This window comes from Leuciscus leuciscus (genome assembly GCF_965113295.1).
Source record: "Leuciscus leuciscus genome assembly, chromosome: 23".
Taxonomy (NCBI): domain Eukaryota; kingdom Metazoa; phylum Chordata; class Actinopteri; order Cypriniformes; family Leuciscidae; genus Leuciscus; species Leuciscus leuciscus.
In genome coordinates this window covers 7,548,243-7,566,659 of record NC_138747.1, presented here as the reverse complement: position 1 = coordinate 7,566,659, position 18,417 = coordinate 7,548,243, and the positions used below count along the sequence as shown (strand labels likewise).

Sequence of the window (18,417 nt, the reverse complement as noted above, 5' to 3'; positions counted from 1 at the left end):
TAGCGGAATTTTCAAAATAAAAATTCTTTATAGAAAATGTATTGAAACGCGTACACGCAGGGACGTGACTCTTTAATACAAAATATTTAGATAATGAATTTTTGGTAGCTGTGAAAGTAATGTGTTTCTTTTTTCTTTTCTTTTTTTATTACAGCATAATGCGTAGAAAGTGTAACTTTTAGCTGCATATTTTAGCACCTTAAGGTGTTTTTTTAAAACACCCAATTTGTCACTCACCAATTTTGGATGCAGTAAATATATGTTTTGCTGCTTGCAGAATAGACAGTTTTCTTGATTATAATGGAAGCAATTTTGTTGCTTCACATTGCTCACTTCTCATGCAGAGCAGGTACCATATGCACCTTTTAGGGGTAGATAAGGTACAGAGGGGTACCTTTCAGGTACATTTTTTGCACAATATTTTTTTGAGATGCATTTCTCAGCCGTAAGATTGATGTTCACATCTAGAATGGAACATACGCATTTACAAGTTTACGCTGTCCTATTATACAGTTGTCTTTTTTTATCATTCTAATTGAATGTTACTAACCAGACACCAGTATTCAGCTGTTTGATCTCAAAGCTGTGGAACTTCCGATGGAGAGGTCCAGGACTTTGTGAAACTAGTGAAGTTGTGCTAGAGTCTGAGAACTTCAGAGATAAGCCTAGTGATGCTAAAAAGACATCAAAGGACTGACAGCAGCTGGTCGTGTCCGGCCCTTCAAAGTGTGTAAAGCATCTGAAGTTTGGCAGAGATAGCGTGTCCACAGCGGCACACACCGATGATTTTTAGAAGCAACCTAGTGACTTCAGACAACCCAATGTATGTCAATGGGATTAATCGGACATCACATGAGCTGTTAATATTCTGGTAGGCCTGTAACCATATTTTTTATTTTATTTCATTTCATTTTATTCCTGAGCATACATCCTTGTATTCCTGTACCTGTCACTATGATCAGAAGGACCGCTTCCAAATCTATCAGTAACGCACTGTCTAATCTTTCATAAACCCGCAGCGTTCACAGATAAAAGAAGAAAGCTTTATAAAAACAAGGTTAAAGTGTCGACATTTGTCTGAGAGTTTCTCTCTGTTGTTTCAAATGAGAGTTGAGACAGTGACTCCAGCTCTCAAAGATCCTGAGCCCAGTTTGCAGCCTCGCGGCTAAGAATCACAATGGGACTATGAAGATGAAAGAAGAGACAATCAAAGACAACTCAAAAACATGTTGAGTTTGCTTTAAGTGAATCACTTTGAAACCCACTTTTCGGTCTGTTTTTTATGCAGAATCTCTCATTAGTGTGGCACACATGAAAACTGTATTTCAATCTGTGTGGAAAATTAGCTCAAAGACTAACAAACTTTCTCTCTCTCTCTCTATCTCTCTCTCTTGATCTGTCTCTTCAGTTCTGCAGCAGTAAGTCTTTGCTGTTTGTCCAATGTTGTTTTATTGAATGACTGATGCTGTCACTGAGAGCTCCTCAATATGGCAGTTTGCTCAGTTTCATCTCAGTTATAGGAGAAGAAGGCATAGTTTCTGATGCACTTGAACAAGGTTCAATATTAGATTTTTGCTGCACTGGCCAATGGTAAATTTACTTGCTATAAATCTTCCTTACTGGCCACAAAATTGTATTTTACATCATTTTTTAATATTAAAGCAATATTTTCTTGCCTCAGGCAATGCCATTTTTCCTCTGTTTTCTCCAGTGAATGTTACCATGTGACTCGCAGCATCATAAATGAGATCTCTACTGAAACTATATCTGATACATGATTGTGTTGCTCATATTTTCATGTTGGTGGTTTAGTGGTTTAATCACTTGTTTGATCTTAAAGCAGTCAGGTACATTATTTTTTTTTTTTTTTTATTACTAATCATTTTTATTATTATTTTATTATTATTAATATTGCACTATATTACATTACTACATAAACTGTAAAATGTGTGTTAATAAAGCAATAATAATAATAGTTAAAACCAATAATAATAATAATAATAATTGTATTTTTTATATTATTTTCACTGAGATGAATAAAGACACAAATCCTGGCATGTGTTCTTCAGCGACAATGATGACAACAACAATGATGATAATAATAATACTAATAATAATTGTAATAACATAATAATAATATAATTATAAATTATTTTAATGTTTTATTATTATTGGTTCAAAATATTACATTACTAAATATAAAATTACACTTAAAATAATAACAATAATATTAATACATTATAATTTATTATAGATAAATGATGTTAGAAGACTGACAAGTCCTAGCATGTTTTCTTTAGTAGAAACGAGTAGAATATTTTGTTGTTGTTGTTGTTGTTTTGTCTTGTGTCCTTTTATTTTATTTACATTTTTTATAAATGGTTTGTCATTTACATCAGTGTCAGACTATCATTCGGAACAGGTTCATTTAAACCATACATTATTTGCAGTTTCTTTTAAAGTGACTGGCCGATTGAAGAATAACTTTGAAATATTCGCCAAAGCTAAATTTGGTGGCGAATGCAATTTTTGGACCTTTTTTAGTAGTGACCTGTATTGAAGCCTGAAAGCCAATCTCAAAGCCCTTGTATGTATCTGTAATTGGAATCACTCCATTTTTCATACACTTTCCCAATTAAAGGTCTACACCTCATCCTGTTTAAGTCCTAGCTTTCTCCAGCCACCAAGGAAATGACCAGAACAGATGTTCTATCCAGCTCGCATTTGAACCCTATATAAAGTACGTTTTATTGATTCTTTCATTTCCACTTGGGTTCATAAGTGTTTTTGCGACCGTTTCCAGCTGAGCTGGAGCTGGTTTGGCCATAGCTGCCATATGCTTTCTGCTGCAGAGCTCGGGTCCACAGCAGGGTCTGTGTCCTAATTGAAGTGTAATTGACTCAACAGCAGGGAAGGTCAGTTTGTCACCGAGCACTGCTTACAGTTCGCCGTCAAGCCTGTTACCTGATCCAGCCAGTAATGACTCATGCCACGGTCTCCCAGAGACTCTTTTTACAAGATGAAACAGGAAATTGATGCACATATTTATGAACGCACACACTCTGTGACATGTGGATTAACATTGACACTAAAGTAATAACCTAATGTAGTTGACGCCATTGACTCTTGGGTGTCTGTTTTCTAATGTGAACACACTATTTGGAGACAGCAGGGATTTACTCTACTCACTCTCTGGTTCTATTACACATGCAGTATGTTCTTTTTGGGGGTTGGAATACAGACATTTATTTAAAATATATTTAAAATATTATTTATTTATTTATTTTAATTGTATTTCATTGTCATTTTTTATTAATATTTCATTTTTTTTTTTTATACTTTTTTTAAAATATATATTTTTTTTTTTTAATGTTTTTTATTATTTCATTTATTTCATTTACACTATTATTCAAAAGGCCAGTAAGAGGTTTTGGGCACACTTTAGATTAGGGTCCAATTCTCACGATTAACTAACTAATTACAACTTTTGCCTCAATAATCTCATAATTAGGCTAATGCTTATTAGTAGTTAGTAATAATGTTATAAAACATTTATATTTCAATTAAATTCTTTTTTGCTGAACTTGCTATTCATCAAAGAATCCTGAAAGAAAATACATCAAGATTTCCTCAAAAATATTAAGCAGCACAACTGTTTTCAACATTGATAATAAAACAATTATTTAAAAACTGTATTTAATAAACTGTAAAAAAAAAAAACGTCGTAATTGCTACTGAAAATCCGGCTTGGCATGACAGGAATAAATTACATTTTAAAATATATTAAAATAGAAAACAGTTCATTTTAAATAGTAATAATATTTCACAATATTTCTGTTCTTTTTTTAAAAAACTTCTTTCAAAAACATTCAAAAATCAACCCTGACACTTTTGGACGGTAGTGTAATTATGAAAATTCCAAAATGATCTGGACATACAATTGCATAAACATATAAAATTTTTTAATATCCTGGACATTTGTTTTTTGGTCCAGACTAAAACCTATCATCATTAACCATGTGCTACAAAATCTTTCTTTTAACAGTGCAATTCAGTACATAGTCAATGTGTTTGCATTGTGTGAAAGAGCATTGTTAAATGCCAAACTTGAAAGATCTTTTAGAAGTCGCTCTCTTCCTTAAAGTAACCAATGCATTTACTCGTTAATTATCCTAATAGAGAAAAAAGTATAAGATTCACAAAGAGACAACATCTGCGAGAGCAGCCGCTGCGATAACGCAAGATTAGCTCAGTTGTCCTCCGGGTTAATTACTACAATACTGTTGAAGTAAAGGTTAAACAAAGGTGAGTCATGTTGGCATTTAACTTGGATTTCCTCCACACCTGAAGCGTGAACATTTGAGTCAACTCTAAAGCTCAAGCACGGGAGACGTTACAAAGGAAGGATGCATTTTAACACGGGAGTTAAATGTTTTAAATGAAAAGGCATTCCAAGGGTGGCATTATGAAAATGTCATTGCACTTCTAGCAGGTGAAATGTGATTTCAAGAAGTGAGACGTCCTGCAAACCCAGCTGAAAATTGCCATGGAAATGAATGCTTGGTATTCCTATGATTAAAGCTGCAAAAAGACTTCTAAATGCATGCATATATATATTAAAACGACTGAAAGAGACCGCCTGGAATAGACCTCTTATATTAGGAAGGGGGAATTGTTGTTTCCCATTGGCTTAATGATGCCTGTATGCGGCAGATTAAGATAAATTTGTTCATTATTCTTCTCTTTACACCCTCTTGACCCTCAAAACAGAGCTGAAGATTTCTGGGTTTAATGAAAAGGATGCACCCATTTAATCAGCCAAACAAACTATTTAATTAAACTTTTCAGTGAATACTTGAGCCCCGCAATTCCTCAAATCAGTCCGCCCTTCTTGAAAAATTAGTGTTTTAATCAGGCAGTCATTTGTAGATCGCTACTTCTACTTTATGTGTGTGTGTGTGTGTGTGTGTGTGCATTGGAGTCTGCACGTGTGAGAGCCCGTGAGTGAATGGAGCCCTGTCGAAACTGATTAGCTTTGTAATTACTCTCCAGTCTCCGGTCAGCGCTAACAGACATGTTTAATGCTATGCGTCAATCTACAGTCTCACGATGGAACGAGCAGGGAATTCTAAGATAACAGCACTTGGAGGAAAGGAGCGCAGAACTGTGTCTCAAAGCTCACTTTAGTTGTGACAGGCCTTTCAAACTGAATGACAAAGCCAAGGCGGCTAACCAAATGCGGATGCAGTCAGTGTTATGCTGAATGGAATGTGATTTACATTTTTGGATGGGAATTGGAGTGATATGGGGATTATGGCAAAGGGAAGAGACAGATGTGGAGAAAGAAGAGGAATTATCTCTCAGAAACATCAGGGGAAATGCAGTGGAAAGTAATGGAGCTGAGTAGCTAACAAACATGAGGCTAGTAAAGAGTCTTGGACGCAGAAATAAAAGCTGTTTAGACTATTGCAGCCAGTGAACCGTCAGTAAAATCAGGGCTGTGTTTGTTTTTAAATGTCGGTATAAAGTTTTATATTTATATACACTTTCACCTTAAAACTTTAGTGACTTGATGTCTCATCATCATTATGTATATATTTGCCGAAGGTGCCCATCTTCTCAGGCTTATTTCACCAGATTTTTCGTGTTTTGTATCCTATTTTCCGTTATTACAGTTAAAGGATTAGTTCACCCAAAAATGAAAATTCTGTCAGTAATAACTCACCCTCATGTTGTTCCAACCCCGTAAGACCTTTGTTCATCTTCGGAACACAAATTAAGATATTTTTGATTAAATCTGAGAGCTGGATCACTCCTCCATAGGCTTCTAAGACACTCTAACTTGCTGGGACAGAAAATGTATTAAAGACATCGTTAATATAGTCCAAGTGACTACAGTGGCTCAATCTTAAGTTTATAAAGCGACGAGAATACTTTTTTGTGCGCAAAAAAAAATAAAATAACGACTTTATTCCACTATTTATTTCCTTCTCTCTGGGCCTCGAACTTTTTCACGTAGTATTTTAGCGCAGCGCGTCTGTGTTGTACGTCACACGTAGGCTCACTATTGGCCGACGCTGGTCATGTGTGTGATGCGTGTGACGTACAACACAGAAGCGCTGCGCAGTTACACTACGTGAACTAACTCGAGGCCCAAAGAGAAGGAAATGAAAAGTGGAATAAAGTCGTTATTTTAGTTTTTTTTGCGCACAAAAAGTATTCTCGTCGCTTTATAAACTTAAGATTGAGCCACTGTAGTCACTTGGACTATATTAACGATGTCTTTAATACATTTTCTGGGCCAGCAAGTTATAATGCCTTAAAGCCTATGGAGGAGTGATCCAGCTCTCAGATTTAATCAAAAATATCTTAATTTGTGTTCCGAAGATGAACGAAGGTCTTACGGGGTTGGAACAACATGAGGGTGAGTTATTACTGACAGAATTTTCATTTTTGGGTGAACTAACCCTTTAACTACGCAAAGTGATATGGAACTGTAATGCGGTCAAATAATACAGTAAAAGAAAAAGTAATATGAGAAATAATATTACAGTTTAAAATAACAGAATTTTCAGCATCATTACTTATCCTTCAGAAATCATTCCAATATGCTGATTTGATGCTCAAGATACATTTGTTATTATTATCAATGTTGAAAATGGTTGTGCTGTTTAATACTTTTTATTAAAACTGTGATCCATTTTTTACAAATATTTTTTGTTGAATAGAAAGTTCAAAAGAACAGCATTTATTTGAAATAGAATTTTTTTGTAACATTATATGTCTTTACCTTTTCACTTTTGATCACTTTTGACCCCATATATAATATAAAAATAAAAATAATATAAAATATAATATAATATAAATTATGTACATGTCAGATATTATTTTGAAAATATTCTCTAAACTCTTAATCTTATAACTTTTTTACATTTATTTTATTCTATTCTATTTTTTATTTTATTTTTACATTTTTAATTATTTTTATTTTATTTTGACTTTTTTAAATTTAATTTAATTTCATTATAATTTTTTTTATTACAATTCCGCACTATAGTGTACTGTACCATACCATAGCATGGTATGCCATACAATACTGTTCTATTCCAAATTATCATCCAATACCATACAAACTTGTTGAGGTATTGATGGAGATGTACACAAACCGAAAGAAACACACAAACACACACTGTATTTAGTTCCACTCTTAGAGGACTTCTCTCATTCTTCATACCGACGGTTAATTGACTACGGTTTGCCTGAAAGAGATGTTCCAGTGGAGATCCACAATTATAAGTGAAGTTTGGAGTTAATTGTCTCTGTAATTTAGTCATTCGGCTTAAAAAAAAAAATCCACTGGTACATAAAAAAAAAATCTCTATGCAGTATTTTGTCACCATCTCTCCTGCTCTTTATCGCCTTCTGTCTGCTCACTCTTTCCCTCCTTTTCTGTTCAACCTTGCTTCTCTCCCCTAAGTAACGGATTTGACATGGCGGGAATGTGGCAGACATAATTTAGCTGAGTGGAATCAGCCGCGGCTCTTTGTGTCCTGTTCATCTCTTTAAATGTTCTCCTTGAGCAGAGCACACGCTTCATCCAGTCAGCTCTAACGAGTGCCAATGAATTCCCTTCAAGAGACTGCATGGACATTTTCCCCCCTTAGGAAGGTGTTTATATGTGCCTTAGAGACAGAAGAATAAAACAAGACAAGAGGGAGAGAAACAGATACAGAGGAAGGATTTCACAGGTTTAGCTTCTGTGTAAATGTGTTCAGTGTCTCCAAGGGGGTATTCTTCTCCTAGAGTTCTCACTTCCTCTGACTGATTGTGCTAAAACTTCTATACAGAAATACTGAAACCAACATCTAGGTAATGAAACACATCTGGATCTGTGGCTGGAAGTTCATTAGTACTAATCAGCAAAATAGAGGTTCTGTGGTGTGCTAGACAAGGAAGGATTTTATAAAACGACTTTATACATTTTTATATATTATTGCTTAGTTTTTTATTATTTAGGAGATTTCACCATTTTGACTCATTTCATTGGCAGGTCTTGTCTGGCCAACTATGTTATTTTCTTGATCAGGTTAAACCTAAATTTCAATGTATATATAAAAATTTTATATTTTAATATAAAAAAAAAAAAAGACTTTGCAAACCATAGCAATCCCAAAATAGTGGATGGTCAGTTAATATTCTCTCTGACAATAGGTTATTGTATGTAAAATATCGGGGGGAAATACTTAATGTAATGTGTTCAAATGTTCACCTGAAGAAAATAACATGCTGGTCGAAGAACTTTTGCAGACATGAGATATGTTCCTAAATTCATTTTAAATTCAGTCTAAAAAAACTGTTTTTCTGAAGCATTTAGAAATAGAAATGAATTCAATATTTGTTCAAATTAAATTCTTTTGAACTCTAGACCGACTTCAAAAACAGACACAAAACTGTAATTTAAAAGACAGCTTCACATAACAAATATTTGTGTGAGATTATAATATGTTTTCCTTTAATGGATATTTCTGAAAAAAATTGTTGGAAAAAAAATATTGTAAAATGAGTGTGGTGTTACTTTTCTGTGTGATCAGATGCTATGCAGATCCCATAGACTTACGTTGAAAGAGGGACTAGAAACCAAATTATTACAAACTTTGTCCAATATGCAACCACTTCATAATAACCACCCACAACAAACTTCATAGTAACGTGCATAAAAGTCTTTTTCAGACAATATAAAAATGTGAAGTTTGTGGTATTTTTGTATCCAATATCTAATTTTCCACACAACTGTACATAAGGTGTCTTATCTTTCTACAACTAGCTATTGTGTGTATTTCTGTTGCAGGTTCGATAGCAACAGGCTGACATAAGATGGCATTTCTCAGGCATGACATTACCGTTATCTTCTCCCTGTGGGCTTCTCTCCTTTATGTTGCGCTAATGTCTCTTCCACTGATGGCAGAAGCACCAAAAAGAAGCCAGTACATCTGGAATACAGGTGGGTTGCCAATATTTCCTCCGTTTTTTCTTCTTGGGACGACAGGAAGAAATTAATTTGCGCTGTCCCTAGGTGAATTATGAGTATTTTCCCGCCATGATTACTTGCCATCCCTTACTCACTGTCATGTCGTTACAAACCTGTATGACTTTCTTTCTTCTGTAGAACCAACACAAAAGGGGACTTTTTTGAAAAATATGCCCAAAAAAACCCCAAATCAACAGAACTATTTGTTCAGACATTTCTCTCATGAAAGTGCCATAGGGAGCTAAGGTTTTCAATGACCCAAAATTTTGGAACATGTTACTTTAATGTCGCTTCTTTTGGTCATTTTTGGATCTTGACACCACCAGTCTCTCTTTGATATGAGAACGATCAAGATAACCTTCAAAAAAAGCCTTTTTTTTTAAAAAGTCATACAGTATTAGTAACGGTATGAGGGTAGGTAAACGTTGACATAATTTTCATTCTTTAAGTGCACAGGGTAAACTTGTGTGATATTTTACACAGACAAAAATGCATCAGTTATTTCAAGGTTTTCAGAAATGCTAAACACAGTTTGTGTTTGTAAGATCCATTCACATGCAGCCTGAGCCAGAAAATTCTGACACTCTGTGGTCAGATCCAGTTGGAGAAGTCACATATTATTGGGATTGCATAATCAAATGTGTGAATTGCCATTTTTGGTACAGTACATTCAGTCAAGAAGCAAGGTAATTCACATTTCTATCCTGCAATTGATAGAGGGAAACAGAAGTGTTGAATAAAAAAAGAATTAGTGGTCCATGTTGGATATTGATCCTTGTTGCCACAGATCTTGGATCAGCAGGCATACATGTACGGCAGTTCAGAAAACTGTGAAACCATCTGCCTGTGTTATCTGTGAAGTCTGATCTATCTTACATCCAGCTGGAGTTGCACTGAGAATTCCTCATGTCGCCATGGCAACAATTGTTAAGCGGGAGATTGACAGCTCGCAAAGAACAGAAGATTATTGCTTGTCCTATTAATGCCGTCCGGCGCATCCAAAGCTACTCTGAGCTTATTTCAAGATGCCACAACTAAGCACTTCTCCAGTACTTGTAACAAAACATCCAACATTTGGCTATGAAGACCCAGGAAGTTCATATCAGGCAACTGCTTTTCTCAGTAAATAGACACGGAAATGAGCTTCATTTAACTTCCTTGACTGAATGCAGGGACTAAATTGTGGGGGGTTTGAAATGTCTGAACACTTTTGTTTAAGGAATAGTCTACCCAAAAATAAAAATTTATATTAATCTATTGCACAAGCAAAAGTGTCCAGTAACATGGAGTTTATAGGGAAAAAGTTAGCAGTATTTGGATGGTCATTGGATCTGAACATGGAGGCCCTCATAAGACGACATAAGATGCAAGTTCATGTTAATTTCTTTGTAAGTGTTCTCTTTTTTTAACATTTATTTACTTTTTATTTCTTTATAAAAAACTTTTTTTTTATCTTAATAGAGCTTTCTCACATATTGTTCACAAGTTTGGGGTCAGTAAGAATTAATTTCAGAGCAAGGATGCATTAAATTGATCAAAAGTGAAAGATAAGACTTTTACATTGTTAAAATTATCATAAAAAACTGTTTTTAATATTGATAATAATAAAAATAAACGTTGATTGAGCAGCAAATCATCATCTTAGAATGATTTCTGAAGGGTCATGTGACACTGAAGACTGGAGTAATGAAATGCAGCTTTGCCATCACAGGAATAAATTACATTTTAAAATATATTCAAATACAAAACCCTTATTTTAAATTGTAATTATATTTCACAATATTACAGTATAAATGCAGCCTTGGTAAGTTAGGATCAAGTCAGACAAAACATAGCTACTTTAATATTTTTACATTTTAATCGAATTATAATCGAATTTGTAATCGATTTACATATCATAAATATCACAGATTTGTTTTAAAAAATGGACATTTCAGTAATTGATCTAGAAGGCACCAAAAGTTTCAGTTTCAGAAGTGTCTTTTAAAAAGTTGACTCCCTTGAAAGCTATTGTGAAATCCGCACTGATTGATGGCTGGATCATGGACATATCAACAGGTCCAATGCTAATGAAGGCAACTGTGAAAATGTTTTATAGATGAAGTATGGATGAGATAAGGACGTTGATGTTTTTCTGTGAAGCAGTGGTCAGTTCTCAGAGGTCTCCTCCCGTGCTGTGTGCGGATCGAACGGCAGCTCTGCAGGTCCACAGGGGTGATGATTCCTGGAATGTAAAATCGATACTGGTTTCATCCTGAAGGAGTGTGTCCACTTTTGTTCTGTCTATGAAGAAGGGCTCATTTGTGCACCTACACACTCTGATTTTCTTGAGCTTTTTTATTTGTGTGCTTAATTTTGTTCAGTTTCACAAGCTGTACAGAAAATGACTCTGTCTCACAAAACACGAAGGTGAAAATCAACCTTCAATAGCAGATGAAGACAGTCTGACTGTAGCAGATTGTGTTTTAACAGTGTTATGGATGGAGACATTGTCATTCTATCCTTTTCTTTTGACAAAAATGTGTACATGCAATGCAAACGATAATTTTTTGGTACGTTTCTGAATAGAACTAATACATTCTGTGCGCATGTATCTGCTAGTTTATTTTGTCAGCTTTTAAAGATGGTCTCAAAGCTAACAGACACGTTCTTAAAACCATAAAACCTCAATTTTGATGCCACTTTGATTGAAGTCTTTAACATTTCTCTTGACATTTCGATATACAAGGTTATTTAATCCAGTACATACTTTGCAGTTCAAGCTTTTGCATCAGTCATGTTTAACTGTTTCAGCTACAGGAACACGTCTTCATAAAATGCAGCTCACAAGTGCATTAGAATAAAATATATAACATCATGATATAAAAGTAAGCAGTTCATACAGTGAAAGCCCTGATAACATAAAAAATAAAATAAAAAACATTGAAAAATGCACTTAACTAGCTGTTTTTAATTTTTCTAAAATGTTTGTATATACCTGTGAAGCAGTGAGCTGCATTTTATTTATAAGAGGTTCTATTAAAAACATATTTTATACTAATAATATACTACTATACTGAAGAAATAATTGTATTATTATTATTATTATATTATTATTTGTCACCAGGCTGAAAAAGTATCCATATAGGATGGCTATTCTCAACAATAATTCATACATCAAATGTGCACAATAGTCTTCAGTATAATGCAATACAATACATAATAGATTCATTAAGGCAAAAGAGATAAATAGAACATTTTTGTATTATTTATTTTCCGTGGAAAGAGCAGGACCAAGAATGAAGCTGTGTGTCTGCCAAAACGATAGGACAGAGATGACCTCTCACAGTATAATATGTGACAATACACATTCTTTCCTTTTTCAAATACCCGTTTTTTATGTTTGTATGAAAAGCACACCGAAAAGAAGTGAGCAATTCTTCAGCAGTGAATATTGACCATCTATTATCCATTTGCCTTTTGTTTTCTGTTCAGTTCATTAGTTGTGCAGTCATTTCTTTCTTTTTCTCTGTTTGATTGATTACTGTGGAGGGAACGAGGAGAAATCAGCACCCTATACAGATGTATACACACACACACACACACACGCGCGCGCACAGAGAGAGAGAGAGAGAGAGAGAGAGAGAGAGAGAGAGAGAGAGAGAGAGAGAGAGAGAGAGAGAGAGAGAGAGAGAGAGAGAGAGAGAGAGAGAGAGAGAGAGAGAGAGAGAGAGAGAGAGAGAGAGAGAGAGAGAGAGAGAGAGAGAGAGAGAGAGAGAGAGAGAGAGAGAGAGAGAGAGAGAGAGAGAGAGAGAGAGAGAGAGAGAGAGAGAGAGAGAGAGAGAGAGAGAGAGAGAGAGAGAGAGAGAGAGAGAGAGAGAGAGACTTTCACAAAATGAGATGATTCCTGTTAAATCAGAAGTCCTTGTTCTCTATACAGGAGTTCTAGTTCACAAAAGGCTGCCAAAAGGTTGAAATGATCTAAATACTGGGATGGATAATTGCATTATCTTGAAGAACCTTTAACATCCATGAAACCTTTTCATTGCACAAAGGTTCTTGAAAAAGGCTTCTTTCGATTTTTAAAATGTTCTTCAGACAAAGAAAAATATGGTTGTTTGAAGAACTGTTCACTGAAAGGACATTGGTGAAAAAAAAAAATGAAAAAAAGTAAGAGTGTACTTATAAAAAAATATATTTGGACACTTAAAATGAAATGAATATATTTATACATGCATATATACATTTCCTTATGTGAAATTTTTAAAAATTTGAATTTTTTTTTTTGTCCATACAAGAAAAATGAGAACAAGTATGATTACATTTTTTGTTGTACTTTCACTTTAAGCCATTCTTTTAAATGAGCAAAGAGGCTTGTTGGGATTTAAATGATAAAACTATGAAAGTATTTTGACGTTTTGGTTGTCAAATGTCAGAACATGTTCATTGTTAATGTGATGACGTACACCTGCGATTACTCTGCCAGGAAAAGCTGTGTAAACTTGAAGGTAAACCCACACAATGCATTCATATCACCTTGTGTCTAGCGTTTCACAGACAAGTAAACCAAAATACACTTCAACATCATTGATTTCCAGAGCAACATCCCAAGCCTTTTGCATTTAAGACATCAAAATCCAGCAATCCTCAGCTCAAACTCCAACTGAATCGTGACAGGCCAAAAACGGCTCCATTTTCTTTGCTAAAGTGTCTGTGATAGGCAGAAAAGCACTGTAATTGAATCTGTGACCATCAGCGAGTAATTAATCTGTCATGTGCCCTATTGTTTCACCCAGAATGAATCCAAAAGCTGTGCGAGTGTCAGACTAGAACATTTCTTTGCGCTGTTGAGAGGGAGGATGCTGCCCGTCTCCAGAGACTTCTGGGTCAGGGAATGTTTTGTGTTTTAGCAACACTAATGGTCCTGACACTTTCAGACATCAGAAATTCATTATTCGATTTATTTCGGCATAAACAAGGGTTGTGTTGTTGAGTCGTGCTGTGTAGCATATGTACCAGGGTACTTGTTTGTAGCAAGACACAGCCAGTCTCCAATATACTTGACTCTCTAATTAAGCTGTGAATGTGATTTGGTTTAACATTGCATACTCTTATTTATCTGTTTTGGGAGTAGCTTGTACAAACTGTATAGCATAGTGTCTTAGCATTTAAATATCCTAAAAATGTCTGTACTCGCATTAGTTATTGGTTTACGCATATTACTAAGAGATTTTTAACTCTTCCCCGCCATTGATGGAAATTTCCGTGTTTTCACTGTTATATGGTAGGGGGCGCTATTAGGCATCTTCTGAAAGAATACTGAATCTCCTGATCAAAACACAGGCAAATAAGAAGCAGAAACAAGCGATATAATGTGTAAGCAGATGCACAGCCTATGTAAAATAATGTGATCAACATTAAACAACATATAAATCAAAACTGCCTAATGTTACTGAATGAAATGTCGACCCAGGACGAGCTATAGGACTGTGAAGCTTTGGTGGTGTTGATGGACTTGATCTCCATCTATGTTTTGATCATCGTTCTGAATCCTATCCAGACATAGTCTTTGTCAACAACGCGATTTTCTCAGCTTTTTGCTCAAAATATTTTTCTTTTTTTGAAAGAATTGCATACTTTTATTTAGCAAGGATGCATTAAATTTATAAAAAGTGACAATAAAGATATATAATTATAAAGACATTTACAAAAGATTTCTATTAAAAAAAAAAACTCATTTTTTCTATTCAAAATACTATTCATTAAGGAATCCTGAAGGATCATGTGACACAGTTGGAGTGAAGGCTCCTAAAAATTCAGCTTTGCCATCACAGGAATAAATTAAATTTGAAAATACATACTATAATAGAAAATAGGTATTTGAAATTGTAACAATATTTCACATTAGCGTTTTAAATGTATTTTTGATCAAATAAATGCAACCTTGGTGAGCTTGAGACTTTTTCAAAATTTCTAAAACATAGACCTTATAGACTTATAGACCCCAAACGTTTGACTAGTAGTGTATTTAAAATATGAATGATGTTCTTATATGTGGCTGTTTGCATCTATACGATTCATTTGAAAGGTGCTCAGAGCCTTAGTGTCACGTAATGAGAGCGCTTAAGATCTTGATTTAAAATTAGCGCTAATCATTTCTAAGAATGAGTGCGATCTAGTTTAGTTGCAGTGCATGCATGCATGGTAAACAAAACTGTGTACTGACGCACTAAAGAACTTTCCACAGCTGTTAGCTTGATATTTTTTAGGCTGGTAAAGACTTGCCAGGGTCACAGGTTAGATTGCCAGGGAATGCTTGTGTAGATGTAAATGTTGTTAACGTTGTTTTAGGACAAGAAGTGATCTGCCAAATGCATAAAATGTTTTTAAAATGAGCTCTGTTTTCAACATGAGGTGAGGAGGTGGTAAAGCAAGCAGTATAGAGCGCTTGTTTGCACCCGCAGTCTCGCTGGCGGTCTTCATAATGGAAGAATCCCACCATAGAGGGAACTCTGGGAGGCTTGTGGGTGATTAAAGCTTTTGAAAGTCTGAATAGCGGAAAATAACCTGTCTCAGGTGTGTTTGAACCAAAGCCTCTGATTGTTGCTAATGAAATATTTTCAGCTGTGGAGGCCGATGGGTTTTGCCTGAGGTTAAACCTGTGGGAATGAAAACCAATTTCAATTTTCACTCAACATTTGCATTTTGCAAGTAAATAGAAATTGATCATGTGGATTCTACTAGATAACATATCCCAGTTCAATCTGCCTTTGTGCTGCCAAAATTGAGTAAAACCACTCACGATCTTACCGACAGTGACTTTGCTTCCGATGCCCTCGGAGTGACCTCATCCTGTCTCACAGCTTTAAGCTGCTCTGACACCATGGGACAGGGTCCTGCTTGTATCTCAGTTCTGTTTCTCTTCGCCTGCCTGCTGCGTTTCAGTGATGGCCACATGAGAGACGGAGGGAGAGAGGATCAACTCCCTGTGAGACATACAAGTCAGTTTGAAAGTTGGAAGGAGCTTGTCGCGGCTGTGAGGGTGATTGTGAGTCTGTGTCTGTGTGTGTTCTTGTATATATGGTTTATGGACACAAATGTGTATAATGACATGGGAATTAAAACGTATACCACATATACGTGTGTGTTTTATAATTAAATCTTATAATTAAGATTTATTATATTTAGAAGTATTTAAAAAAAACTATCTATAATGCAATGCAGTTCATAGATTTTTTTTTTTAGTGTGGCTTAAGTGTTAAAATACTATATAGGGCCGCTTTAATTACTCTGGGATTTTAATTATATTTATTTATTTATTTATTATAGTCATACTTCAAAAAATATCCTTTAATGAAGAATTATGTTCTCCACAGTTTAAAAGAATAGTTGTTAATATGTTAGCATAAAACATAAGGGGCCCTATCTTGCACCCAGCGCAATTGACCTGTCCCTCGACAGACGCACGTTAACTAAGACGGTTAACTAAGAAATACACTTGCGCTCCCGGGGGCGGTTCAGCGCAAAGAGGAGGCGTGTTCCGGCGCAAACGTTCCTTCATGCTATTTTGCACGTTTAGAAAACAATTGCGCCACTAACCGAAAAAATCTAGTTTAAAGTCAGCGTTGCGCATGTTATTCATATGCTATTTTAAGGGCGCATGCTTGGCCATAATCAATGTAGCGTGTGCACAACGCGCATACACTTTGATTCTCTCACACAGAAGCAGCAGTTTTCATTTTTGCAAATCATACATTATTACGATAGATAGATAGATAGATAGATAGATAGATAGATAGATAGATAGATAGATAGATAGATAGATAGATAGATAGATAGATAGATAGATAGATAGAAAGATAGATTATTATAAAAGCATACATCTAGCTTACACATTTACATTTACATTTACATTTATTCATTTAGCTGACGCTTTTTATCCAAAGCGACTTACAATTGCTATATATGTCAGAGGTCGCATGCCTCTGGAGCAACTAGGGGTTAAGTGTCTTGCTCAGGGACACATTGGTGTCTCACAGTGGATTCGAACCCGGGTCTCTCACACCAAAGGCATGTGTCTTATCCATTGCGCCACCACCACATTTACCCAAATTATCATACGCCTCTTTAACCGAAGTTAATTTGGGTGAGTTTCTCCATCCCCAATGTCACTTCTCTGTGTTTTACGGCCCTGACGAGAACGTCGGTCTCCTCGGCTGTGAACCGCTCCTGGCGCACGCCTGGCAAATCCGCCGTTATTATAGGAATCCGCTATAGAACAAGAGCGCCTGCTCTTAAAGGGAATGTGAGATGTCGCTCTGATTGGTTTATTTCACGTTACGCCCAAACCACACCTATGAATAATGAAGCTACTTCAGACCAACCCATTTTAGATTTGCGTCGGGCGCAAGAGTCATTTATCCCGCCGGTATAATAGCAACAGCGCCCAAGACCCGCCCACAAAGTTACTTGCGTTTCGCGCTTAATTCTTGCGTTTCAGACTGTTAAAATAGGGCCCATGGTCTTCATGTAAATGTACAGTAAACTCACGATTTTTTTTAAATGAAATCAATACTGTTATTCAGCCATTCTAAATCTTGCAAATTGATCAAAAGACAGTAAAGAAGTTCTTGCAGGCTGACATGTCCTTAACTCAATCTGCTTGCAATCACATCATTCTCTATAGGGCACAGCTGATTGGTTCCTGCTGTATCAGCAGCCAATGGACTTGTGTGCTCAACCTTCAAATACTTGGTTAGCATTTGCCTTAGCAGTGCAGGACACTTTCAGAAACCTTCCCCAGCTCCAACTGACTAGATCTGCTACGGGTAATTCATGTATGCTATATTGTAAAGCAGCAGCAAGTCTTATTTGCTCACAGCAGCGCGTCATGTATGTATTGGCAGTAACAAGTCCTGTTCTGCAGAAGCAACAGCAGTGTAGCAGATCTATTCCGTTAAAACCAAATATATCAACATTGTCATACCCATTACCATGGCAAACACCCTGAGAGTTGTCATGACAGAAATGCTGTTCTTTATTAAAAGAATCCTGATGAGACCAAATCAGCATATTAGAAGGATTTCTGAAGGATTTAATTGGATCAAAAATACAGTAAAAACTTTAATATTGTGAAATATTTTTGCAATATAAAATAACTGTTTTCTATTTGAATATGTTTAAAATAATGAATGCAAATATATTCAGCCTTGGTGAGCATAAGAGACTTCTTTCAAATATATTAAAATACCAACCTCCAAAACGTAATGACTGCAGCCAAATCGATATATAATTTTCATAAGGATATGAAAAAAAATCAATGGATATAATCAATGGCAATGGCAATAAATCAATGGCAACATGGTTCCCACTAAATTCCACTAGCAGAAAAGTGTATATGAGCCACACTT

General features: G+C 35.5%; 1 protein-coding gene across 1 annotated transcript in view; it reads left to right on the top strand.

Annotated features, from left to right (window-relative positions):
- thsd7bb (thrombospondin, type I, domain containing 7Bb) overlaps positions 1-18,417 on the top strand; it is a 58,667-nt gene that overhangs the window by 8,489 nt on the left and 31,761 nt on the right. Inside the window, exon 2 of the mRNA XM_082156053.1 lies at positions 8,849-9,001. Coding sequence (XP_082012179.1) covers positions 8,875-9,001 — 127 coding nt within the window. The 5' untranslated portion in view covers positions 8,849-8,874. The remainder of the gene's footprint in view (positions 1-8,848; positions 9,002-18,417) is intronic.